This window comes from Trichomycterus rosablanca, chromosome 11 (genome assembly GCF_030014385.1).
Source record: "Trichomycterus rosablanca isolate fTriRos1 chromosome 11, fTriRos1.hap1, whole genome shotgun sequence".
In the NCBI taxonomy this organism is placed as follows: Eukaryota; Metazoa; Chordata; class Actinopteri; order Siluriformes; family Trichomycteridae; genus Trichomycterus; species Trichomycterus rosablanca.
Window position 1 is genome coordinate 9105058 of NC_085998.1, and position 26128 is coordinate 9131185.

Consider the following 26128-nt stretch of genomic DNA (forward strand, 5'->3'; position numbering starts at 1 on the left):
TAACATTAAAACCACCTCCTTGTTTCTACACTCACTGTCTATTTTATCAGCTCCACTTACCATATAGGGGCACTTTGTAGTTCTACAATTACTGACTGTAGTTCATCTGTTTCTCTACATACCTTTTTAACCTGCTTTCACCCTGTTCTTCAATGGTCAGGACCCCTACAGGACCACGACAGAGCAAATATTATTTAGATGGTGGATCATTCTCAGCACTGCAGTGACACTGACATGGTGGTGGTGTGTTAGTGTGTGTTGTGCTGGTATGAGTGGATCAGACACAGCAGCACTGCTGGAGTTTTTAAATACCGTGTCCACTCACTGTCCACTCTATTAGACACTCCTACCTAGTTGGTCCACCTTGTAGATGTAAAGTCAGAGACGATCGCTCATCTATTGCTGCTGTTTGAGTTGGTCGTCTTCTAGACCTTCATCAGTGGACACAGCACGCTGCCCACGGGGCGCTGTTGGCTGGATATTTTTGGTTGGTGGACTATTCTCAGTCCAGCAGTGACAGTGAGGTGTTTAAAAACTCCAGCAGCTGCTGTGTCTTATCCACTCATACCAGCACAACACACACTAACACACCACCACCATGTCAGTGTCACTGCAGTGCAGAGAATGACCCACCACCCAAATAATACCTGCTCTGTGGTCCTGACCATTGAAGAACAGCATGAAAGGGGGGTAACAAAGCATGCAGATAAACAGATGCATTACAGTCAGTAATTGTAGAACTACAAAGTGCTTCTATATGGTAAGTGGAGCTGATAAAATGGACAGTGAGTGTAGAAACAAGGAGGTGGTTTTAATGTTATGGCTGATCGGTGTATCTAAAATCTGACCTGTGAATATAATAATTGTTTTGTAGTTTTTAAAGTTGTTTATATTTTTAGACAGAATACAGTTTTACCACTGATTGAATTTCATTTATTCATTCATTTACTAATTTGTACTAACTCATTACTAGTCAGAATCACAAAATCACATCTTGCAGGTTTTTAGGAGGCTACTTGGTCCACTCTTGCAGATTTTCCAGAATTTCCATGGCGAGATTTGCCGACCTGGACAAATGGTATGGATCACTGTTTCTTTAGAAGATTCAGTCATAAATCTGTGTAGGTTTTTTTTTTTTTTCATATAACAAGCATTTTCCTCACTGTCTTGATCCTTCCAGACTCACCAGTATCAAGTGATTCCTTATATGAAATAAATGGTAGAATTGCCACACTACTTGGAGTTGGGATGCAAGATCGGCAAGAATAAATTAGATTATTGTTTTTGTTTTTTTTAACTCTAAATAAAATTAACCAAAATACTAGTACTAGTAGATACTAGTACACAGGCTGCACAGTGGGTAGCACTGTAACCTCACAGTAAGAAGGTCCTAGGTTTGATTCTCAGATGGAGCAGGCTGGGTCCATTTTGTGTGGAGTCAGGTTAATTGGAGATAATGAGAATGTCCTAGGTTTGAATTTGTGTGTGTTTGCCTTCTGATGCACTGGCGACCTGTTCAGGGTGTTTTCCACCTTTCAGTGAATCGCACCCACCTGAATAGAATACAGCGGTGGTAAAACAGACAGCCCGGCTGGCTAATATCACTGCTGGGGATTTGAACTCTTGATTCTAGCAGTAGTGGGCTAGCGAAATTTACCTCCTAGATATCTTGCCGACCTCCTAAAGTCATATAGCCCATCCAGGGTTTTTTGTCAGCAGATTTTGTCATATTGTCAATTAAAACATTTGGGCTGGGTCCATTCTGTGTGGAGTCAGGTTAATTGGAGATAATGAGAATGCCCTAGGTGTGAATTTGTGTGTGTTTGCCTTGTGATGCACTGGCGACCTGTTCAGGGTGTTTTCCACCTTTCAGTGAATCACACCCACTGCAACCCTGAATAGAATACAGCGGTGGTAAAACAAACAGACCGGCTGGCTAATATCACTGCTGGGGATTTGAACCCTTGATTCTAGCAGTAGTGGGCTAGCGAAATTTACCTCCTAGATATCTAGGACCTGCTGACCTCATAAAGTCAAGGTGTTTTCCACCTTTCAGTGAATTGCACCCACCAGAACCATGAATAGAATAAAGCGGTGGTAAAACAGACAGTGAATGAATGAATGAATGAATATAAAACATGATTATGGACTAACCCATTTATAATGCATACACAGTGTATTTAATGTGGATATATTAAGAGAAAATCGTTTATAATTTGTGTGGTTTGCTGTTTTATTAGTAGAGGATAGCTCTTATTTTCATACTGATATTATTTATATTAAGAACTGTAGCTCTGCACAGTAAACATTATATTTCATTCTCTTTTGTTTATTGTGTACAGTAATACGAATAAAAAAACTGTGATTTCTGTGATTGGAAAATGTTCGTGTGTTGTTTATGTGCAAATGTAATCAGGACAGGTTTAGTGGGAGTGGATACTTTTGTTTAAATGACCGTTAAGGGAGAATTAATGGTACCAGTGTTACAGACTGACTCCACTGGATCTACAGGGTCAGGCAGTGAATCCATCACAGGTTCCACCCGAACACACCCCCTGTTCCCTCCCTCTTCAGTTTATACAGCTGCTGAATGCTCTCAACCCACACACACTCACATTTATTATGAGTTTCCAACGTACTGTTTAATACTGTCTGATCTGCACCTCAATCTAATCCCAACAACAAAAAAAGAGGTTTGAGAGGTTATTTTGGAGTTTTTTGATCCCAGAAGTCTGATTATTATGTTTACTTTGAATTTGTTGGCACAAATAGTGTAGAACAGGATGAACAGTTTTCTCTTTGTACACACTGACTGCAATTTGTCGTTTGGAAAATATATACAAAAGACTTGTTATATTTAAACAGGGATTTGTTAAATACAGTATATAATTACAGCAGCTTTTAAAACATCGTGTGCTGACATGCATACAATATTTTATTTCACTTTTTTATGTTGTACCAGTGCTTCATCCTGGTCAGGGTTGCACTGGGTCCGGTTTCCCAGGAATCACTATCTCCCATCCTCAGACACAGCCAAATATGTTGGTATGTAGATGCCCGACTGGCTGATATCACTGCTGGGGATTTTAACTCTGGATTCCAGCAGTAGTGGGCTATTAAATTTACCTCCTCCTGCTGACCTCCTAAAGCCGTATAGCCCAGCAGCACTGCTGGAGTTTTTAAATACCGTGTCCACTCACTATCCACTCTATTAGACACTCCTACCTAGTTGGTCCACCTTGTAGATGTAAAGTCAGAGACGATCGCTCATCTATTGCTGCTGTTTGAGTTGGTCATCTTCTAGACCTTCATCAGTGGTCACAGGACGCTGCCCACAGGGCGCTGTTGGCTAAATATTTTTTAGGTTGGTGGACTATTCTCAGTCAAGCAGTGACAGTGAGGTGTTTAAAAACTCCATCAGCATTGCTGTGTCTGATCCATACCAGCACAACACACACTAACACACCACCACCATGTCAGTGTCACTGCAGTGCTGAGAATGATCCACCACCCAAATAATACCTGCTCTGTGGTGGTCCTGGGAGAGTCCTGACCACTGAAGAACAGCATGAAAGGGGGCTAACAAAGCATGCAGAGAAACAGATGGACTAAAGTCAGTAATTGTAGAACTACAAAGTGCCTCTATATGGCAAGTGGAGCTGATAAAATGGACAGTGAGTGTAGAAACAAGGAGGTGGATTTAATGTTATGGTTGATCAGTGTATGTCAGACATGTACATGTTCTAGTCATTCAGTTACAGAAAAAACTGCTGCAGGATTTCTTTATGCCTGTCATGACATGTCATTACAAGTGTATGTAAACTTTCAATGTCAACTGTAAATGATGATGATGCTTATCAATATTAACAGTGATTGTTATTATTATTATTATTACGGCGCTTAGGTGGCGCAGCGACCTATTACACTAGTCCACCAGAAGTGATTGGGTGTTACTCTGGAACGGGTGGATGGCCGAAGCCCTATGATGTATTTCTGCCTTGTGCCCAGTGCTTCCAGTGAAACCCTGACAAGGATAAATCAGTTGTTGAAAATGGAATGAAAATGAAATCATCATTATTACCTTTTGTCTCTGTGTTTTAGTTAGTGGTTTTTACGGCCTGTTGCACTTTTTCATTAAAAAAAAACCTCTTCAATAATTAACTTCTGTAACCGCTGATACCTGCATGAGTAGCCATGCAACAAAAACAAAAGGACAATAGAGACAAAAGGTCTCCCAATTCACCTTGCCTTAAGTAAAGGAAAGTCAAAGTTGCATGCGCAGTGCTGCCAATCTGTCACGTCTTTCCTGTACAGGTTTGAGCCTTGCCTCCGGTCAGCCTGCCCCGACTTGTTGCTACAGGAAGAGGAAAACCAGGCGGCGAGAAACAATCCGGCAGCGACTTGCCTTCTCAGAAAAGTAATGAAACCTGTGGCGTGTTGCATGGACACACCTGCTGAACAGGTTTTAGCTCTTTGTGCTTTAATCTTGTGAGATGTTGGGGGTTGTGTCTTACCCACATTATCCTGTCTGTTTGGGCACAGAGTGATTTTACAAGATTTCCTTCTGTGATGTTCAAAAGCCCGAGGATTTAAGTTGGTGCAAGTTTCAACAAGAACTTTTCTATGTTTTTTTTTATTTCTTAATCCCTAAAAGTTTCATTTTCTGGTGGAAAGATTACAAATTTGAAGATTCTGTTCTGCACATTTTATTAAAAAATACACTATATGGACAAAAGTATTGAGACACCCCTTCTAATTATTGAACTTGTGTTTCAGCCACAGCAATTGCCAACAGGTGTAATAAATCAGTTATATAAAGGAGTTACATGCTTCCAACTTTGCAGAAACAGTTTAGGGAAGGCCCTTTCCTGTTCCCGCATAACTGTTCCCCTTTGCGTAAAGCAAGCTTTATAAAGACATTAAGAAAAGCTTGGTTTAATGAAACTCCAGTGACCTGCACAGAGCCCTGACCTCAGGCCCACTGAACAGCTCTGGAATAAACTGAAACATCAACCAAGGCTTTTCTAAACAACATAACTGCCCAGTCATAGAAATCCTTTTTTTAAAGCGCCCAGGTGCCAACACACCAGCACGAGTTTCTGGACTCTTCGGTTTCGAAACTCGGTGTTGCCACCGGTCGGCTGGGCGCCATCTGGCGGTCATAATTGCCAGTGCCTGCAGATAATAATTGGCTTACCGTATCTGCAGGGTGGGGGTTGGCTGGGTGGGTCTTCATACGCTGTGTGAGGACCCTGATTGATGGAAGAGATGCCTGTGCATAAAGCTGGGGTGAGAAGAGGAGGGCTGTACACATGTCGGAGAGGCGTGCTCTCCTTGGATGCAATCAGGTATCTCTCAGCAGCGGAAGACAAAATTAAGTGTGCTAAATCGAAAGGAAAATGGGAAGAAAATGCTTTTTTTTTTTTTTAATCATCTTTTAAGTTAATGGGCACAAATTCCCACAGACATACTTCAAAGTCTTGTGAGAAGCTTCCGCAGAGAAGTGGCTGTTGTTATAGCTGAAAAGATTACAAAGACGTCACTCTATTTTAATAGCACTTGTTTTTGAAGCGGAATGTCCAACAAGCTCATGGTCAGGCGTCCATAAAATTTTGGCCATAAAAATCTGTCATTGTGTGACATTGCACATGCTTCAACACAATACAAACTAATGCACAAAATTCCTGACAGATAATTCAGCAAACTCAGACTGCACCAGTAACAGTATAAGTTTGCTGACAGGACAGTGATGGATTTATGTCACATAATGTGTCCAGACTAAAAAAGCCCCTTAGGTGGAATTGACCAGAAAATAACGCACTGCCCTGTCTGAGGTCATCACCTGGCCGTTTGACCTACCTGTCCTTCAGCATTGATCAAAACATACAATCAACCAGTGTAATAAGTTTTATTGCTAAATGAATAAATATAAATGCATTAAGTGCAGTGGTAGCTCAGCGGTTGTATTGGGTCAAAAATGTAAGTCAATTTGGACAAAGGCACTTGCTAAATACCAAAAAAAAAACTCAAGCATGTACTCTAACTGATGATTGGTTTAGTTTTCAGTACATTTCCATTAACAATTTTATCCTGGTCAGGGTGGGTCCAGTACCATCCAGAATCATTGGGCTGAGGGCATGAACACATCTTTGAAAGAGCACCAATCCATCGCAAGGCTAAAATATTTGAATATACATTAAACAGGCATAACATTATGACCATCTTCCTAATATTGTGTTGGCCCCCCCAACCCGTCAAGCCATGGACTCCACTAGACCCCTGAAGGTGTGCTGTGGTATCTGGCACCAAGATGTTAGCAGCAGATCCTTTAACTCCTGTAAGTTGCGAGGTGGGGCCTCCTTAGATCGGACTTGCTTGATTGGCCTTGACCGCCCATGACCCTGTCGCCGGTTTACCACTGTTCCTTCCTTGGACCACTTTTGATAGACACTGACCACTGCAGACCAGGAACACCCCACAAGAGCTGCAGTTCTGGAGATGCTCTGACGCTCGTCTAGCCGTCACAATTCGGCCCATGTCAAACTCACTCAAATCCTCACGCTCGCCCATTTTTCCTGCTTATAACACATCAACTTTGAGGATAAAATGTTCACTTGCTGTCTAATATACCCCCCCCCCCCCCCCCCCCCCACTAACAGGTGCCTTGATTAAGAGATAATCAGTGTTATTCACTTCACCTGTCAGTGGTCATAATGTTATGCCTTGTCAGTGTATATAAGGCATCATAAGTAGAAAGTACACATTAGTAGGTCACATATATTCAATACAGTTTATATTTATTGTTTTTTACTTATTATACAGTATATATGTATTAAAACAAATGGTTTATAAACCAGTGTAATACATAACATTGACCTGTAGAGGGCAGACATGTTTACATGTCACTGCCTCTGCAGGTATTAAATGCTGTGATGAACTGTATAGTGGGCCAGAGATACCAGACCCTTTATCTCAAACCTAAAAAGTTGCAACAACTAATTAAAGACAAAGAGGTGCTGAATGTCATGGACTTTCTGCCACAGTCCACATAAAAACCACTGAGTATTTATAGGGCCACTTGGAGACACAAGACGCTTATTGGAATACTGTGCAAATGTTGGGAAAACAAGGATCATGAGAATTCGCAAAGAAATTGTGGAGGCCATGCCATCTGGAGTCACTTGACATTGGAAGCAACAGATTAAAAAAAATCCTGAACAATAGTGTCATTATTAAGACTTTAGAGCAGCCAACCCATGTACTGGCAAGTAGATGGCAAATTCTAGCAAGTGAGCAGGAACCAAAAAACCATAATATAAGCATGGATAGGAAAGTTCCTAATAATTTTAACTTCAGTTAATGAGTCTTTAACTTCAGAGTCGTTAACCTCAGCTCATGGACACCTTTTACATTCTAAGCAAATGAGTTGCAAGGGGCATGTGACCTTCCACATCATACATGAATTATACAAGGGCTGAAATAATGGTGGAGAAAATATACAGTAACTGCTAGTAACTGCTGCTTTTTAACAAGGACACAGCAGCAGCTAAACGGCTATCTTGTTGGCCGCCCACCTGCATCATTTTACAGGAATAATTGGCCCATAGTACAAAAGTGTGGGCTGAACCTTCACTTGTATTATGTAGATTAATTGGACCATAAGAGGGAAAGAGACTAAATCATTTCTAATGTATATTTCATGCTCATGATTCATCTGAATGTGATCATCATTTCTCAGTGCAAAGTGAAAGGATGATTTGCATAATAATGGTGGGAACCTCATGGGTACTATTCCAGGGAAAAATGAACTAGTTCTTCATCAAAGAGGCTTGAGAATGTATGCATAAACTATAACACCATAAAATAATGTCATAAGCAGAACTCATTTATTGTCTATTTTACCACCGCTTTATCCTGGTCAGGGTCACAGTAAGACAGTAATTTACAGTATTTCATTGGGAAAAAAGTAGAACATCCCCAAGTACATAAGAGGGCACACAATTTTAGTAGCTCCAATTGGCAGGACTGCATGTCTTTGAACTTGTGGGAGAAAACCAGAGCACCCTGAGAAAATCCACATGGACACAGGGAGAACATGCAAACTCCACACAGAAAGAACTTTGGCCACCCAGATGGGAAATCATACCCAAGCTTTTCTTGTTGTGAGGTGACAGCGCTACCCACTGCACATGGGTTTTCATTCAGGTGCTCTGGTTTCCTCCCACAAGACATAAGCTACAAAAAATCGCCCTTGGTGTGCGAATGTGTGTTTCTGCCCTGTAGACTGGCAACCTGTCCGGGGTGTTTCCTGCATTTCATCCAATAAAACAGGCAGCATGGTGGCTCATTGGGTAGCACTGTCGCCTCACAGCAAGGTCCTGGGTTCAATCCCCAGGTGGGGCAGTCTGGGTCCTTCTGTGTGGAGTTTGCATGTTCTCCCCGTGTCTGCGTGGGTTTCCTCCCTGTGCTCCGGTTTCCTCCCACAGTCCAAAGACATGCAAGTGAGGTGAATTGGAGATACAAAATTGTCCAAAAATAAAACTGTGTTTGACATTAAACTTGGGAACTGATGAATCTTGTGTAACCAGTAACTACCGTTTTTTATTATGATGTAACCAAAGTGTGTAAAAAAATGACGTTAAAACCCCAATAAATAAATAAATAAATAATGAATCGGACAGACCGCGACCCTGACCAGGACAAAGCGATGGATAAACAGATACTGAATGCAGGGGCGGCTCGTTCCTTAGGGCGATCGGGCGATGCACCACCAAAGGGAAGAAAATTTTCTATCACAGCTGTGACTGTTCTGGAGTCTGTCTTGCCTCGGAATATCGTAGTCCAATCAGCGTCGAGTTGTGTTCCGTACAGTACCGCCCCTTTTGGATTGCTCTCATGGACTCTCATGGGTTCCGGGAGGGCTCGCACTTACGTGCTTGCATCACACGTAACCTGGTGTAGCGATCTCGTCACCATGACTACCGTGACCTCAGTTCAGAGCAACTCCATCGTGTAATCAGGATAAATTAGCAACTACAGAATTAGGGCCACCCAGACCAAATTTAAACATCAAGCAAGTATCTACAAAGGAAGAAAATCATATAAGTTACAAGTAAATTACAAGTAAGTAATGTCATTTTTAAATTGTGAATTGTGATTGCACTTATTGTATCTCCCCAATTGTTTAATTGTACTTCTTTATTCATTGCACATCAGCCCCGATGCCAATCTTTACTCTGGATCTGCTGCACCTAAAATAAAACGCTGATGAAGACTGAATTAAATTGTTAGTGTGAAGGCTTTACTTAATTTTATGATGAATGGTAAAGCTGGTCTCTCTCCATGTTCAAAGTTATTTGTGAGAGCAAACTGACAGATGCCTAAGATGTTAATTATTTAAGCTTTAATTTACCCATTGAACGGGTCACCTTGGCCATCATCGCAACAATTGCTCCCCATGAGAGATTTGGCAGGAGCCGCCACTGACTGAATGACTGGATGAATGAATGAGTTAATGAATGAATGAATGAATAATGATGTAGTGTAGATCCTGCAGTGCACCTGCAGTGCAGGTTTACATTTCAGAGTGCGGTGTGATTTGGAATAAGACCCTCCCTCTTTTTTAAATCTCCGCCCAATATGAGTCACTGGTCACGTGGTGTAAAAAAAAGTTTGATGTCCTGCCCTAAAAGTTTCTACAGAGGTTCAGTGAAAAAAAGTTGGAGTGAATGTGCAGTGATTTTCGCTTGTGTGGATCAACAGTTTGCGCCTGATTTGCGAATGTCGCTCCGAAGTTTTTACTGAACTTTGTGGAAAAGCTGCAGAACTTTTTAAAGTTTTATTTAAAGAAGCAGAGAGGTTGGGGAAAGTTGGTGAGATATGCGTGTTTTCACTCCCGTTAGTGCGTCCTGGCCAAGCGCAAACTTGTTCTTCATTGGATAGTGAAGTTCCTCTGCTTTTGGGATAGACGCGACCGTGACCTGCTTCATGCATTTTGGAATTACGCGCAGTTGACGCGTCTTTGAGCGTCTCTCAGTTAACTGATTGTTCCTGGGTTAGTGTTGGTCTTGTGCTTTTTTCCCTTTTTCCTTTTTTTTGGAAGTTTTTTGCTGTTCTTGGTTGTTTGAAGCTATGGATCCCAGCCAGCATAACCCTCCAGCCGGACACCAGGTGGTCCATGTCCGGGGAGACTCGGAGACAGATCTGGAGGCGCTCTTTAACGCCGTGATGAACCCCAAAAGTGCCACTTTGCCCCCATCAGTACCCATGAGGATGAGAAAGCTTCCAGACTCCTTCTTCAAACCACCGGAACCAAAATCACACTCCAGACAGGTAACTAACTTACATCTAATGCACACATTATTATTACCCCTAACATTTCTTTATTCTTTTCTCTTGTGATAAAACTGTTCTAATGCCACTGTTGCGTCCCAGCTAAATTATCAGTTTGATTTTGCTCTAGAGAAACATTTAAAGCCCTTATGTAGCAAACAGCACAAAAATAAAAATAAAAACTTTTTAAAACTTGAGGTTTTCCAACATAAAACTAACTTATAAATGTCTTGATGCATGCTTAATAATCCAGGTACACAAATCCACAAAGTTAAGTCATTTAATCTGGAAACAAGTTATTAATGGCTGGATAAAGATTTTCAATCTCAACCCTCAAGTTTGAGGGTTACTGTATGAAAGTTTGTACACAATCATTTAATAAACCATCAAGAAACTTTTCTTTTTAGAAGTACATCTGAATACACACTTCTTTTGAGAAAGCTTTCAGCTAGCACTAAGTTCATACTTGTTTTCGCCCTCTGGGGAACCAGTTGGTAGTCAACAAGAAGTCTATGATTATGATTTTGTAACCACTGAAACCATTTTAATGGAACAGACAACCTTAGGCATGATTCCACCTAAAACCAGAAACGATACAAATAATTACCGAGGAGCTTTACGTTTCCAGCAGTTCAAACTACATCTACAAAATATATTGAGGTACAGGTCTGTCTCTTTATGTTGTTACTGTGTTTCTTTCTGCGTTGACCTACAGTAGAAAGGTCCAAGGGAGTACTGATTTAGAAATCTTTCCCATTAAGGAAACAGTGCTAGGCTAGCGGGTAGAGCTTGGGCTAATAAAGTTTGAGAGTTTGAATCCCAGCTCTGCCATGCAGCCACTGTTGGGCCCTTGAGTAAGGCCCTGAACCCTTGCTCTGCTCCAGGGGTGCCATATTTACATTTTACATTTAGCAGCAGACGCTTTTATCCAAAGCGACTTACACAATGAGCTGAACACAATGAGCAATTGAGGGTTAAGGGCCTTGCTCAGGGACCCAACAGTGGCAACTTGGTGGTGGTGGGACTTGAACCGGCAACCTTTTGTTTACTAGTCCAGTACCTTAACCACTGAGCTATCACTGGCCCTATGATGGCTGACTTTGTGCTCTGACCCCAGCTTCCAAACAAGCTGGAATACTTAATGTTTTTAGTAACTATATGAGGCTCAAAACATTTTGGAGCAACAAAACTTTAGGAGAATACTTTTTAGGAGAACTAGGAAACGTCTAATGATAACTAAAGGAAGCGTTCTTTCTAATGGTTGTAAACTACAGCCACAAACAATTACTGCAACTTTGCACATTACTGTTCCCTGCATTCTTTAAAAAAAATTTGCACCCACAAATGTTTGAGTTGTTGTTTTTGAGGAACTTTTGTAAGAACCACTTTAAATGATTGTCTTTCTTAAGTTTATTTCAGTAAAAAGTAGAAATAACTTTTTCAGTTGAAGAAGCTCTTTTAAAAGAGCTAATATTTAAATTACCACTGGTTTATGTGTTTGTTTTTCTTGTAAAATCTTTAAACTCAACACCTCTTACTCCAAGGAAAGGTTTTAGGGTTGCAGACTTATGGGAGGTTAAAAAAATACCCAGCGGAAATCCACCCAGACACAGGGAAACGTAACAGTCATAGACAGTGACCAGAAGTTGGGATCAAACCAAGATCCACGGGACCTATGTTGCTATGTGGCATCCACTTTAACAGCTGTGTTGCTGTACTGCATCAGACTTTAATAAATCACACTCATATGATCCAGTCACTACCAGTTAAAGTAGGAAACAAAACTTTACTCTCTTTTATCTTGTTCTAGTAAAAATTGAAAGATGTTTGCTTTGCTTTTGCAAGAAAGTCTATGTAATACTTACTTAAAAAGCTTCATAAAGTCTTTTACTCAATTTCCCAACTTAGATTTAGCAAGCACATTAAATAATTATGAATTTTAATAACCACGAAAGAGAACTCTTGTTACAAGTCCTTCTTCTGCCAGCGCATGCGCAGCTCTCCTGTGTTTTATTTCCAAACAGCTCCTTAGTTCCTGCATAAGCTCCCTACAAATACAAGGGAATGACAATGTGAACACCCTACATAGTGCACTAGGTTTCCGATGGGAAGATGTTTTTGGACTCAGCCACAGATCCTGTGAGCTTCCCCAAGTCAGGCCTCTTGTATTTCCTGTCCTACTCCTACTGAAGCAGAAAGCCTGAACTTCCAGATTTATCCTCTTTATTCCTAATTGTACAACTTTGAAGGAAAAAAAATACATGACATGTATTTTAATATATTTGTATATTTTATGTGTAACATCACATTCAAACCAGTTTATAGTTTCATGTGAACGAAATAAAAGCAAAATGACATAAAATATGTATGTGAAAAACCAAAAATAAGCTAATGGGTGTTGCACTGTAACATGGGTCATGGGGACTTAGGTTCGATATCTTGCCTTCAGTCACTGATTCTTCAAGTTTTGCAAGTTCAGCAGTGTTCAAACTCTCAATTTTGAATATCAGCAGAGCCACCAACCTGGCTGGGCATCCAAACAATCAGATTGCGGGGGTTATACTAGCGGCAGCAGATTCACAATTGAGGATTAGGACATAAAAGGGGAAAATCCAGCAGGAAAAGGGTTATCCTTAAAATTGCAACTGGTTTTATGATAAAAGATCTTGCCATTGGTTTTGAAGCTCCTAAACTTCTTTGAATAATGTCAAAAACACCAGACCCAGTATTATAATATGGGGCTTCTGTGGAAATTAAACTAAGACATTACATATTAGAGGATTATTTACTCCTATCAGCCAAGAAGTATAATCTAGAGAGAATATTTGTATGTCATTTTTAGAAGACAGTGACTGGTTCCTTCAACCAAGTTGAAAGTAATTGCATGACGTAGACTTAGTTTAAGTCTTAGATTAAAGTCCTCTGACTTTAATCCCATTAAAGATTCAGTGAGGATTTTAGAGTTTTTAGAAATGAAAAATTTACTGGCAAAAGTTATGGACCAAAACATGATCATAGTGCCATGTTAAGGCTGATTATTTCTTACTGTATTTGTCTTGAAGATTTCATGTAAATAGTTGTCACTGTTGGGCCCCTGAGCAGGGCTCTTAACCGTCAGTTACTCGAATTGCATTCAGTCTTAATTGTATGTTGCTTTGAATAAAAACATTTGCTAAGTGGTGTAAATGTAATGACCAACAATGTCATTAATTTAAACATCACCCACCAATCAAAATACAAATCAATATAGTTTTTATGCATGTTGTATATCTAATTATATAATCTTTAGATTATATTCTACAGTACACTATTTATTATGTATGTTTTGTCATTCATTTTTACTGAGCACCTCATTCTGGAAGGATTTTATGTTGGTCCAGAGTTTTTGTGAGTTTTTAACTGGAGAAAAACCAGCTGTCCTCATAGACAATCTTTGGTAGATGAAATGCCTTTATTTGTCATATACTGATACACATGTGCAGTACAATAAGTAATTTTTCCCCGCATATCCTGGCTTGTTTGGAAGTTAGGGTAAAATCGCAGCATTAGCCATTGTACCGTACCCCTTGATAACGAGAGGGTTTAGGGTCTTGCTCAATATTCAACAGTGTCTGTATGGCAGAGCCGGGATTCCAGTTCAAGCCTTCCAACTGATAGCCCAAAGCTCTACTCACTAGGCTACCACTGCCCCAACCCAGGTCCCTGAGGAATCTTGTTGCTCTTCAATGTACATATACTTCTATTAATCTCTTCTTTTGTACTCCACAAAAGCCACCTTGACGTCTTGCAAAACTGTTCCCTTTATTATCTACTCTTATGAATAAAGTCCACAATCTGGTAGCTGGTAGATCGCGTGCAGTTCTGAGTGTGTATTTTTGTGATCAATCTAGGCTAGCACCGATGCAGGCTCTGCTGGCGCCATCACCCATCAGCACGTCCGAGCGCACTCCTCGCCCGCCTCCCTACAGCAGGGCGCAGTCGCTATTAGTACTCTGACTGGTCTGGCCCCACCGGGTGCCCCACAGCATCTCCGCCAGCCTTCATTTGAGATTTCTGACGATGTGCCTCTACCTCCAGGATGGGAAATGGCCAAAACTCCTTCAGGCCAGAGATACTTCCTTAAGTGAGTGTTTTATGGTATTATTTTATTCAGTCTTTACTTTGGTGTGTGGTTATTTAGGATTTGTTATTCGGGATACATTTGCATAGGTTAGGCTTTTTATGGTACATTTTTACTGAATATATGAAGAGAACACAAGGTTTTATTTTTTTGCAAACATTAAATCATAGCTCAGGAGATGTAGGATAAAAGCATCTGCCAACAGAGTCACTACAAGTGAGGCAGCATCCAGTCTGTATTGTTGTAGGTTTTGTTGCAGCTTTTTCCATATTTGCAGCACAATGTGATTGCGGCTTGTGATGTGCAAAAAATACTGCCAGTTCAGTGCAATAGAGTCTGGTCAAGTAGACTGGACCACCCAGCATGTTCCTGTACAAAACTTTGTTGGTACACAGGTGATGAAGAGTACATGCTAACGTGTGGAGTTCTGATCCACAGTAAGTTGTGTGACTGTTAGCTGGAATCCACAAACTGCTTCCAGTGAGCTGCTCTCGTCTAATCTTTGTAAACACACCGCCACACTGCGATTGGTCCGATCAGTACTGATAGACTGAGCGCTGAGGCACATGGTGTGTGTGGAGGGGAGCGGATCATGTTTCAGAGGGGAACAAAAGAGCAGTGTAGCCAGGAAGAGTGAGTGCAGAACAGCGCAGGCCTGCTAAACTCATCTGCCCCATTTCAGAACCTCGTCCACTCTAAACGTGGATCTGAGCAGAGATTCGTCTTTAGTTTAAAAAACTGATGCCTAGTTTTAGCTTTGGTGTTTGTTGCTATGGCATCCATTACCGTTTTAGGATGGGTGTATTTTACACATCATTGTCATGTGACGTTGGCTTTGTTCAAATCATTTTTCACGTAAAACTTATCTGGGCTTTTAAAATTGGCCTCGGATCTGACTAGCCGTACATAATTAGGCTCAGATTTACTGGGATACAAAGGAAAACCTTTGAAGCCAGATGTTTGGAGCAGAAACATCTGGAGAACATCTGCTTCATTTGGAGACGTTCTGTGGAAAAAAGTGGTGCAAAAGAGGGACAGGAAGGGGGCAACACAACTCGGCTCTGTCAGAAAATTTCCCAAGAACGAATGCATCAGACAATAAGCAGGCTTAAAGGGTCAGTTTCCAAATATGGTACATAAATATGAGCCCTGAGTCTACCAAGCACTAGTGACAATTAAATTTTGTTTTTAGCTTACATTATCTGGCAATGGTAAAAGTACTGGACCACTGATGGTCATAAGGTTGCTGGTTCAATCCACATACTGCCAAAGTGAAGCTGTTGCCCCCTGAGCAAGATCTTTAATCTTTAATTGCTTGCATTAAGTTTTGACACGGTTGTTGGTTGCTTTAGATAAAAGCGTCTGGTAAATGCCGTAATTATAAATGTATTCATTTAAATGTAGTCATCCAAACATCCAAAATGTAATAATAATCTATGGCAGATTTAATGCCTTTATTTGTCATATAGAGCAGCACGGTGGCTCAGTGGGTAGCACTGTCGCCTCACAGCAAGAAGGTCCTGGGTTTGATCCCCAGGTGGGGTGGTCCGGGTCCTTTCTGTGTGGAGTTTGCATGTTCTCCCCGTGTCTGCATGGGTTTACTTTGGGTGCTCCGGTTTCCTCCTACAGTCCAAAGACATGCAAGTGAGGTGAATTGGAGATACTAAATTGTCCATGACTGTCTTTGATATAACCTTGTGGACTGATGAACCTTGTGTAATGAGTAACTACTGTTTCTGTCATTAATGGAACCAAAGTGTGTAAAACCGGACGTTAAAATCCTAATAAATAAATATTTGTCATATATACATAAACACATGCACAGTACAATAAAGTGTTTCTTCCGCATATCCCAGAAATTGTTCTGCGCTTTGGGACCTGCGAGGGTTAAGGGCCTTGCTCAAGCCCAAACAGTGACTGCATGGCAAACCAAGATTCAAACTCACACTCTTCCAAAGCATAACCCACTAGATTACCGCTGTCCATTGATGACACTGTCCATACAGTATAGATGGCTAGACTGGAGTAAAGAGTGGATGTGTGCTTTCATTTTTTGAAAGTACCTCTGTATTAACAACCAATGCATTCACAGCAGAAACCTGGAGAATCAGTAAAGAGAAAAAGCCCCTAATTGTTGTAAAGTTAGTAGTTCTGTAGTAATTAATACTGAAATTAGATTTTTCATTTGGTTAAAGGGTGTCTAATGTCATTTAACTTTGTGGCATGGCTTTCTAATACCTTGTTAGGGATTTATTACTATACCCGGAGCCCTGTGCCCTTATTAATAGGTTTTTTTTTACTGCACCTGGTAAATGGTACATGAAGCAGTAGTTTTCTGCCTGGAAGTCTGGAGGAAAACCCATAGGGAATTTCTGGATGCTTAGATGCATTTCAAGAACTATCAAAAAGCTAGAGGCTGCACTGCAACACACACTTTGCTGGTGCACTATCTTCTTTGTTATTTTGTACAAGTTGCTAGTAAGCTAGGCTAACCCAGTAAAAGGCACAAACTATGAAATATTATTTATATGAAATATAAAATCATGGTTACATCATCTTTTCCAGCGTTCTGATTAAGGAACCTCTTGTGTAAATATAGTCTGTGTCAAGATGAGATGTAGAATATGAAGCATTAGGCTTGACGCTAAAATTTCTGCATCGAAAGTCATCACCACTTTTGAGGTTAGAATGGCAAAGCAGTTCCTGTAATGTCCCTTAATTCTAATTCATCAGACAATAAGTAATAACCCAAGTGTCTTAATATGGTTTTGGTCAATCATTTTTAAAGTGTCTTATCAATAACACTCCCCTCTCTGTCTAAACGCCACCCCAAACACACCCTTACACTCGGGGAGTCCCCTGTCTGTGTGTGGGCATTGTTTGATCTATACACTGTCTCTTTCGACGTCTGAATACACAAGTTAGCGTCACAGAGCTGAGCCAAGCCAAACCGACCCTCTCGTATACCCCCCTTGCCCTGTCCCCTCCTTTTGTTCAGGATTCAAGAAAGATGGAAGCTGTTGTTTCTTTAGCTCTGTTTGCTGTTGACCTCAAGTATGTTTTGCTCCACTTTCCCACAGGACGTCCATTTGGTTTGTAAACAAATATGTCAGGTTTTCGTACCCATCTGACCTCAATCAAGCTAAATAAATAAAGTCATGTGTAACAGAACAGATAGTATTGTAGTTAGAGATTGGTGCTCATTGACCGAAAACGGTTTTAAATAGATATTTTTAGGTGCACTGTATGTATTATGCTACTTAAAGGAGGTTGCCTGTATGGCAAAAATCTTGGTGTTTGACTAAGCATTAAGGTTTGCAACCAAAACAGCAGCTATGTTATTTATTGAAATATAGTGTTTGCAATAAATTGCAATATGTCTTTTTTATTTTTATATATTTAATATTTACAATTCACCAATACAGTCTCTCTGCCGCTTTCACCACCCCCACTCTGGGCTACAGACTAGCACAAACTAGTTTCCTGTTGCTCCTTTATACCAGCCAGGGTTGGGTTCTCAGAGAGAGCTGTAGAGCATCTAAAGAGTCACACTTCTCTATGTGTACCTTCACTGATCATGCTGGCACCTCAACTAGACAACAGGAGTCACTATTCAATTTTCTCTTGTTCAGACATGTCTAGTTGTGTCTGTTAAGCACCCAGTCAGGCTGGTAGCATCATTGAAACTCAAACTGAAGAGTTAAAACTTTCCACAGTGGTGGGCTGGCGTGTTAGACTGGTGCACCACCAAAGCATCACAAAAATCTTAAATTATAAATGTTGGAAAGCAGCCATGGTATCACTGAGAACATCATTTGACTGTCCTTTTATAAAGAAATAACAGACTTGGTGGAGGAAACAGAAATCTGCTTTGTTTTTATCTCCACCTCTCTTATATGCTCTCATACAGCACACTTTATTGAGTGCTATCTCTTATAAAACTAAATATTGTGTTCAGGCTCACCATAAAGGTTTGATTTCAGTCCACCAGAGTCCACATGGTTTTACTAAAACTTTAAAGATCAAAGTCTAGGCCTCGAGTTTGCTGAATTTAAACAGCCTTATGTGTAAAGCCAAAACACCCTCTTCAGTTTATTAATAGGGAGTGTATGGATCCGGTGGGGTGTTCAGAGACCTAGTCGACCTGTTGCAGTGTGCTCTAGTCTCACTCTCAGCTCACTCAGAGAGGTTCAGAGATGGCAGTAGAGAGAGCGATTATAAGTCTTTATGAGTGCCTGCTGTCCTTTGATGTTTACCACTATTCAGCAGCAGCAGCTCTATTTGTGGCTTGGCCTCGTGTGAGTCACGCAGCTTTAGTGACTCTGATACGGACCGCAAGATTTCCGCTTTAGCATGAATGGACGTTTAGTTTGTGATGAAGTCATGACGCAGCATCAACACAGTCTGAATCATTCAACACAGAACGAATGAAAGTATGACTGAGAGAAAGAGAAAGAGTCTGTTTCTGAGGCTTTTGTTTATTTTATTGAGTGGAACAATAACGATTATTCAGCTCTGCAGATGCCAGTGGAGCAACATGTAAGCCGACCAAATTTAGACTTCATGCACTGGTCATTAGCTGAAAGGTCAAAGTTTCTTCAAGCGTAATGCTTGTTCGTGTGCTCGTTTACCAGTACGTGATGCAAAAGTTGAAGTCATACTATATTTTTTTATCAGCTGAAGTTACAAACTAATGTTTTCAAACATAAAATTAAATGAAAGCTATTTTCTATCGCCAGTCCTCCATGACTTATTTAATGCCTAGCATAAATAACAACCTTGACAAAAGTCAAAAAGCATCTACCCTATAAATGTCATTCAAATTTTAATTGCAATTACTAGGCTGGAAAATACATGTTCATACTTGACATTAGTCAAGACTGAAATTGTAAAAAAGTAAATTGCTGATTGCTACATAGACACTTAGTCTTGCAACACAGTAGAGCTAAATAATTAAGCACTTCTTATCAGGCTATACATTATTTATTCTAAAAAAGACATTGTGTTTTGGAGGATTAGCTTGCTTAACTACCTTTAGCAGTTGTGTTTTTTAACTTAATCGGAACATTTTCAGGTACAGCTAAAGGCTTACTGCTTCAAAACATATTACTTTTTTTTGTTAGCACTAAACACTAGCAATCAACTTAAAAAAGTTGACAGCCAAAGGTCTACAAACTCTGTGTTCATCAAGGCCCATATTTGTACCTCAAATTAATTAGAAAAATTTCATAACATTCATTCATAACATTGGCAAAACGTGGTAGACAGTGGTAGTCTAGTGAGTAGAGCGTTGGGCAATCAACTAAATGGTTGAGAATTCGAATCTCAGCTCTGCCATGCGAGCAAGACCCTGAACCCTCTCTGTTCCAGGGGCACCCTGCGATGGCTGACCCTGTGCTCTGACCCCAGCTTCAAAACAAACTGGGATATGTGAAGAAAGAATTTCGTTGTACTGTATGTCTGTATATGTATATATGACAAATAAAGGTGTTCTGTTCATTCTAAAACCTCCTTTAGAAGTAAGCAGGACTTTAATGCTGACTGCATTAAAATAGAATTTATTTTTCAAATGCCAAATTTCAGTCTCAACTTGTTGACAACTATATCATAGTAAGATGTTAACTTTAGATTTGTCGTAGAAGCCAATCAGAAACTCATGAACATTGGATTGTAAGATTAAAGAAAACATAATAATCAACCGTCACATTGCTTATCTGTTTGCTTAAAAGAGATAAGTGGAAGTGGATTATCTGTTTCCATTCTTCTCCCCTTCAGTCTTTCCCCCTCGCCCGTCTTGTCTGCCAGCTTTCATTATAAACCCCATTGAAGAGAAGGGTGGGAAAAGGTCAACATGGTGTGTTGACCTATCCCTTTTTCCCCCTCTTTTCCCCCAGCAGTTTGCCGTGAGCTTTGATTTATAACGGGGGGCAGGGGGTCGCCTTGTTTAGTTCTCGCCTGCCTGTTTAGAGCATACTGGGTGGGGGTCCCACACCCCTTATACCCACCCCAAAAACAGAGGGGAAAAGGCCTTCCCAGGGCAGAAGTGCTCAGGCCAGGGTCATAAACTAATGAAGGACCCTAATTTAGAGACTGTGGCCAAATAGAGGGACTAATCAGGTCTTCCGTTGTCTTATTAAAGCCAGAGCGGTCCTCTATGATGGGAATCGGTTTCGCTCCATCACCCCCACCCTGAAAATGTTCTGCTTTTAATCAGCCCACAAAAGTGCACCTTATGCAACCTCATGCCCCGAGGCGAATCTCTAAACACGGCCAAAAAGTGGCGTAAACGTTTCTAGTCTCTGCGTAACCATATGAAAAAGATAAAAGATTCAGATAAATTGCTAATGAGCTCCTGGGGGACGATTTTCAACTGCGAGATCCAAGACGTGATTAAATAGCAACACCAGTGAAATGATTAGAAAATGTAACAAACATTTAAAAATGTATTTTCTGTTGTTTTATGTTGAAATAGAGCAGTTCTCACAGTAGAAGCTTAGGTAACGTCTTCTTAATGTGATCAAATTAGGGAAAAAAAATTGACCAAGTCGGGAACTACTGAATAAAGAATAGTCTTTTTTTCTAGTTACGTTGCATTAGCAATTTAATCCTGACCTGATATTTAAGCTGGAACTAAACTTTAAAAATCAATGTTTTGATTACTTTTTAAGTGCAGTTGTGTTTTGTTCAATGTAAGATTTTTGCATCTCTACATTTAGGTCTAACCATAAACAGTCAAAGGCACAAAAGTAAAAGATCCCGACTAATGGTGTAATGATAATTTACTTGTCAACAGTTTTCATAACTTGTAACTGTGTCACAAATTATATGCTACAGGAATGAATGCATTTCAATGCATGAAGAAAATCGATAACAATTTGCACTTTTGCTTTTATAAGAATTAAAATGCTTTAGAATGTTGGTTATGAGGGGGTTAATTTTATTTCAAGGCTAATTGTATTTAAATAAGCAAAATAGTCTTGCTTGCATAATATTGCTGACATAAAGCTTTAACGTTTTAAGACAAATGTAATCAGGTTATCTCCTTTAAAAGTAGTAGTAGACCTGAGACATTAAACAGTGAGTAAATGTTGAACTTTCCCAAGATTCATGACTGTGGCTGAATAAACCCTGGATGAAGCCCTCCTTTTCCTTTGTAAAGGGCTGGTGTGTTTTTAGTTTCTTAATGTGTCGTTACGGAGACGTTGATTGGTTTCTTTGCTAGAATCATCCATAAATCTCAGTTGTGAGTGTTGTGAGCTGTGGTCTCAGGTCAAGTCCCTTTCCGTCAAGTAGGTGAGAAAGACACCACTCTTAAGTTTTAATTAGCACGACTCGGTGATCTCTAAACCATTAGGCCACCAAGGCTGTGGACCACAGGCTCCATAAAACTCAAAATGGCCCCCTTATTTCCTCACACAGTCGTTAACATTTGGACTTTTGCTCATTTAAAAGGCTGCAAAACCTGCAAATTGAGAAACGGTTGGGACGTTGTATGAAGGATCCCCTGCTAGGAAGATCTGTAGGTCCAGCTATGTTATTAGAGCTTTATCACAAATGGTCTGGCTCGCATTTACTTCATTTACGACCTCCGCACTTTTAAACTACAAAGTGGGAAGATGTGGATGCTTCCACTGAAGCTTGGTTTTAGTTTTGTCTCAGCAGCAAAAGTTTATAAATAGATATATTGTTTAAATGTTAGTATAATGCTACTGGTACTTTATTTTTGTTGGCTATATGGGAAACCATGTTAATTTACTCTTAATTTTGAACGGCCTGAGCAGAAATTTCCAGTTTCTTCTTTTCTCTTGGTTAAAATTCAATTAAAAGTAAAAAAAATTTCAACCTTTAGTTGAACACAGCACAATTGGGTTAGCATGGTAGCAGCAGATATACAGGTTTGCAGAGGTAAAAAAAAAAGGGAGCGTGTGAGTTACTATAAACATTGTAATATTTTTTAATGTTATATTAAAATCACTTTAATTCATAAGCTTGCTAAAACACTACACTGTTTCTTGTGTAATACTGTATAACGCTTTAAGATAATTGCTTAGTGATTAATTTGAGCTTGCATAAGCACTAGATTGTTTCTTGTATAACACAACAATGTACTAAGATAACTGCTCAGTAATTACATTAACTTTAAAACACGTTTTAGTCCGAGAGCATTTTAATTATATGAGAGTTAAGCGTTATCGCAAAAAAAGATTATATTACAGGTTCTGCAGGTTGAATAGTAGGTATAAAAATATTTGCCTGGAAGATCGTACTTTAAAAACTGTGGGTTTAATTATGTAATTACATTTTATTTGTCAACCACTTGCCAAATTACCTGTTTTTTGTCAATAAGAAAAACTCATACAACTTGCTGTAATATCCTAAATTGCTGAGCAGTACTACAGGACATGCTACACAATACTGCATGCTACTACTATGTTAGGTACTACATTTCCCATAATACTACACGATCTTTCCAAAAGCTTTATTGGCTAATGCTTTCAGTTAGAGCCGGTTACTTTTCTTTTTTGTATACACCAGCGGACACTGATCAACCATAACATTAAAACCACCTCCTTGTTTCTACACTCACTGTCCATCTTATCAGCTCCACTTACCATATAGAAGCACTTTGTAGTTTTACAATTACTGACTGTAGTCCATCTGTTTCTCTACATACTTTTTTTAGCCTGCTTTCACCCTGTTCTTCAATGGTCAGGACCCTCACAGGACCACCACAGAGCAGGTATTATTTAGATGGTGGATCATTCTGAGCACTGCAGTGACACTGACATGGTGGTGGTGTGTTAGTGTGTGTTGTGCTGGTATGAGTGGATCAGACACAGCAGCGCTGCTGGAGTTTTTAAATACCATGTCCACTCTGGTCCACTCTATTAGACACTCTTACCTAGTTGGTCCACCTTGTAGATGTAAAGTCAGAGACGATCGCTCGTCTATTGCTGCTGTTTGAGTTGGTCATCTTCTAGACCTTCATCAGTGGTCACAGGACGCTGCCCACGGGGCGCAGTTGGCTGGATATATTTTTGGTTGGTGGACTATTCTCAGTCCAGCAGTGACAGTGAGATGTTTAAAAACTCCAGCAGCATTGCTGTGTCTTATCCACTCATACCAGCACAACACACACTAACACACCATCACCACGTCAGTAACACTGCAGTTCTGAGAATGATCCATCACCCAAATAATACCTGCTCTGTGGTGGTCCTGGGAGAGTCCTGACCATTGAAGAACAGCATGAAAAAGGGCTAACAAAGCATGCAGAAAAACAGATGGACTACAGTCAGTAATTGTTGAACTACAAAGTGCTTCTATATTGTAAGTGGAGCTGATAAAGTGGACAGTGAGTGTAGAAACAAGGAGGTGGTTTTAATGTTATGGCTAATCGGTGTATATAAATATGTACAAGTAAGCCAGCCACGCAGTAGACGTAGTATAGATAGCTCATAGCTGTATGTTTCAGTAGGCACTTATATTACAGACAGTGTGTTAAATTAGGAACCCCATGAACATGTTTGGGAGTGAAATGTGGATACAGGTTTGTCAAATGCTGGTGCAAAACTGAACAGACGGTTTCAGTTTTTATTTGTTCAAGAAACTGCACCAACAAAAAAATTATGTAATTAATATTTAGTTCATTTGTTCCTTATTTCTCATCCATGGCAGAGTAACAGGCATTTTTACCAGGCTTTTAACAAGGTGGACATTTGTGCCCCATGACGGCTGGCAGGCAGAGAGGTACGACTCTGACCTCTTAAAACTGTGTGTGCCCCAGCTCAACAAGTAGTATAGTAACACCCCTGTGTGCAACTAAGACATGGATAAAGTGAAATAAAAAGACACATTTGTCTCAGTTTTTCCATGTCATTTGACAGATCAATTTGGTTTGGACCCAAAGCGTGACTACTTTGCTTTTATACCCCTCAAAATCACTCACTATTATTAATTCTTAGAATTTTAGTCCAATGCTTGCTCATCTACACCCCTTATACCAATAAAACTGTAAAGTATAAATCCACAGAAATTACACTGTCAGATTGTTGTTAAATTAATTTAATTAAGTGCACTGATTTTATGTCTTACTCTTAGTTATTCATTAGCTAGGAGCCAAATGTTGCATGAGCATGTTGGGAGGTCTGCACTGTGGTTGGTTACTGAGTGTTAAACCATCTGCACTTCTCTCCATTTGGAGAGCACTTATGTGATAGGCTAAATAAGGGCGTGTGGGGTTGTCACTGCAAATGGGACAAGTGTCAACAAAATCTTAGACTGGCCACCAGCTAACTGGCACCACAACACCATTATCTTGTTAGAACTGCACACTGTGTCCGGGACAAGGAGCTAACCCGGGTCACTGGGATCCATGTTGTTGTGCAGCACCCTCTGTACCAGCTAGTAGAAATATTTAGTTTCTAAAATTAGAGTACAACACAAAATCTGGAATGTTCTATTTTGTCTGAAGGAAAAAATACAATACAAAAGGTCATACGGTATTAAATTGTCAGCACTTTCAACGTCCATATTTTATTTTATTGAGTGTCATTACTTCCAAAAAATGAACACGTACAGAAATTGGTTTGCATTGTTTTGGATTTGGATAAGTAACTGTGTCATGGCAAATCACACCAAACTTAGCCTTCGATTTCTGGTTCATGTAATCCTCTCACCTGTATTGAGTCTGTCTCTTTGCATTCCTCCATCTCTCTTTGCTCTATTACTTGTGTTTAGCTGTGTGTGAGATGTGAGCCTCCTTCAAAGAGGAGCCTACATTTGGCAGGGGTCAGGGGGTCACCTGGTAATCTCTCCTGATGATGTCCTGCTGATGGAAACCCCAGATCTTCGGTGCTTTACTCACTCAAGTGTTAGGAAGAGGAAAACCTTGTTCCTCAAAGACTCTTTGTAGGTGGAGGCTTCTCAACAGCTTGAAGAAACCAGAGGCTCCGTGATGGCTATGACCTGCTCCGTTCTTTTCTGCTGACATGCACGGCTGAGCGGAATTAGAACGCACAGTCCTAGAGGTCAGAATTGGGCCAGTGTAGATAATCATGAGTCACCAACGGCTGAGGATTAAAAGTGATTTATTAACTTGGACTAACATGGAAGGAGGTGTAGAAATGACAGCATGGCGAGTCATCGCCATTTGTGTGCTTTGTCACATTTAATTTATGCTTATTTTTATTGTATATTTCTGTGGGTAAAAGTATCTAGGTGAAGCTCCTAGCAAGCTGTGAGGAGTCTGCAATACCCCCCACTCCAACTGCCCCGACTGCTTTCACCCCTTTCTGTTATAAATAGCAGCACAATAAACAGGATCCTGATAATTGGCCCATCAATCAGAGCTGTGTTTAGTGCCTGGGTGGGTCCAGTCCCAGTCCTGTGAGCTCACTACCCCCACAATCCCCTAGAGCTCCCTCAGCTTACTGATTTCCTCAGCAAAGTCCATGGTGATGACAGCCGGAGAGAGATCCTGAAAGAGAGGACCCCCTTTCCCCCATCGAGTAGTACTGCTCTCCAGGGTTTGTTCTCTTTTACAGCTCCGTTTGCACTCCAATCTGAGACAGTCGAGGGGTCAGAGCACTCTTTCCATCTCCTATTTGCTCATTTCAAGGCCTACGTCAAAAACCAGGCACCTATTCTTGATATGCCAGCTAGGATTGGGCACCT

At 40.4% G+C, this 26128-nt stretch overlaps 1 protein-coding gene across 1 annotated transcript in view; it reads left to right on the forward strand.

Annotated features, from left to right (window-relative positions):
• The first annotated feature begins 9724 nt into the window (after positions 1-9724).
• yap1 (Yes1 associated transcriptional regulator) overlaps positions 9725-26128 on the forward strand; it is a 53081-nt gene continuing 36677 nt past the window's right edge. Inside the window, exons 1-2 of the mRNA XM_063005130.1 lie at positions 9725-10332; positions 14223-14455. Of these exons, the coding sequence (XP_062861200.1) occupies positions 10132-10332; positions 14223-14455 (434 nt within the window). The 5' untranslated portion in view covers positions 9725-10131. The remainder of the gene's footprint in view (positions 10333-14222; positions 14456-26128) is intronic.